The sequence below is a fragment of the Aplysia californica genome, unplaced genomic scaffold (genome assembly GCF_000002075.1).
Source record: "Aplysia californica isolate F4 #8 unplaced genomic scaffold, AplCal3.0 scaffold00163, whole genome shotgun sequence".
NCBI lineage: Eukaryota > Metazoa > Mollusca > Gastropoda > Aplysiida > Aplysiidae > Aplysia > Aplysia californica.
The window spans coordinates 310,477-312,354 of record NW_004797433.1 but is presented as its reverse complement, the minus strand read 5'-3'; the positions used below and the strand labels follow the sequence as shown (position 1 = coordinate 312,354).

General features: G+C 38.8%; 1 protein-coding gene across 1 annotated transcript in view; it reads left to right on the top strand.

Moving 5' to 3' along the window:
* Positions 1 to 1,582, top strand: part of LOC101861659 (serine/threonine-protein kinase pakD) — a gene marked incomplete at its 5' end in the record, with an annotated part of 10,978 nt that extends 9,396 nt beyond the window's left edge. Inside the window, 1 exon segment of the mRNA XM_013082199.2 lies at positions 584 to 1,582. Coding sequence (XP_012937653.1) covers positions 584 to 843 — 260 coding nt within the window.
* Positions 1,583 to 1,878: the final 296 nt, after the last annotated feature.

Sequence of the window (1,878 nt, the reverse complement as noted above, 5' to 3'; positions counted from 1 at the left end):
GGGGTAGATTTTAAAAAAATTATTTTAACTTTCCGAGGCTAATGTTTTCTTTTTCTTTACAAATAAGTCTAGTACTTTGTGTTATGTTGATTTTCTGTGCTATGTTCCTTATATTTAGCTGAAAACGAAATTTCTTTGTCAAAAACGGTGCCAAACGGCGTTTATTATATAGGCGTCTTTTTCCCAAAATTTTATTTTACTACACTTTGATAGCTCGCAAAAGCTTGGGGGATCCTGTACCTTCTATCCTTCATTTTGTATTAATTCCAATGACCATCCCTTTGTTTTCTCATGCGTGTTTATCTTTCGCATTTGTTCGACCTTTGTTCTCTTTTTCTATCTACGGCTCGTGTGTGGTTGACGGGGGCTCTGATGTTGTTTGTCCTTCTCTTCTACTCAAAAATCTATTGTCCTTATCTCGCCTCCTTCTTTTCTTTGATACTCTCTAGTAGAATCTAGTAACACCTCTACTCTTCAGCACACATATGACCTAATTGTGTTAAATTGTGAGTGCCGTAAAACTCTTACTAAAACTAACATATTTCTGCTCACATGTTTCTCTGCTTCCCTTTTGGTTTCACAGAACCAGAGATGAATATCCAGAACCCCAAGGCAGTGGAAAGTATTCAGAACCTTCTGTTCTCATGCCTGCAGCGGTCGTTGAAGATAAGCCAACCTGATACAGAGCCTCTGGCCTTGGTTGCTCAAGCTGTGACCAATCTCAATCTGGTCAGGTCCGTCAGTGAACTGGAGCCTTTACACCAAAATAAGTTCATTTGGAAGGAGATTCTATTTCAAAACCCTCTGATTAAAGAAGTGGTTTGGAAGGGAAGGAGGAAGTGAAGATAGCTGAAGAGAGTTTATAAAAAAGAAAATTCTAATCTTGAAAAGTAGAAACATTTTGAAGAAAATCACAAACAAGGGTTTTCAAAGGATGTGCCTAGTCAACTTTTCTGGTGGAGACTTAATTATTTGTCTGAGTACATAGTGACTTTTTATGTATTTTCGTAGAAAACATTATAATATTCAATTAAGCGTCTGCATTCAGTATGTATTCAGTTACTGTGTTATGCATCTGAACTGCTTCCCTGTTCAAGCACATATTCAGAATAAGGTTGCTGCACATTGTTTAAAGTGTGTCAACAAATTAACGTCATCATAAATTTGCGACATGGTCGTCGAATACATACTATGTCAACCTTTAAAATCGACGAAATTAGACATTTAAAACCAGTCCAAAATAAAGCTGGCCATCCTGGCCTGAACGTGGCCTGCGCTGGCCTCGCACAAACCAACATTTGGGGGAATCCGAGGCCTCAAGGCGGTTTCCCAAATATCTGTTGCTGACAGATATTTTGGCACAGGCCTGAGGCCGGAGTACTTGGAGATTAAAAAGAAGAGTAAAATTGATTTTAAAAATGAATTCTTCATCACCATCAAATTCTACTCCAGTTCGATGCCAAACACAAGTGTCTCTTCCTTTTCTTCTTTAAAACAATGGAAACGGCTAAACTTGCCACAGCAACATCCATATCACAGTGAGAGAGAGAGAGAGAGAGAGAGAGAGAGAGAGAGAGAGAGAGAGAGAGAGATTTCACATTATGCCCCTCCCTGTGGAACTTATTACATGCATAAATTCTGCAGGAAACAACTGCTTTATCAATATTCAGATCAGTGCTAAAAAGGCATTCGTTGTTTATGGCCAGCTTTATTCAGTAATGACCGACATTTAATATGTTTCTTTCAATATATTTTGTTCATGCTTTTCTGTAACAAGTGGCTGTACTATGTGTCTCAATCGATGTGTGTGTGTTTGAGTGTGTGTGTGCGCGTGTATGCGTGTGTGTGTATGTGTGTGTGTGTGTGTGTGTGTGTGTG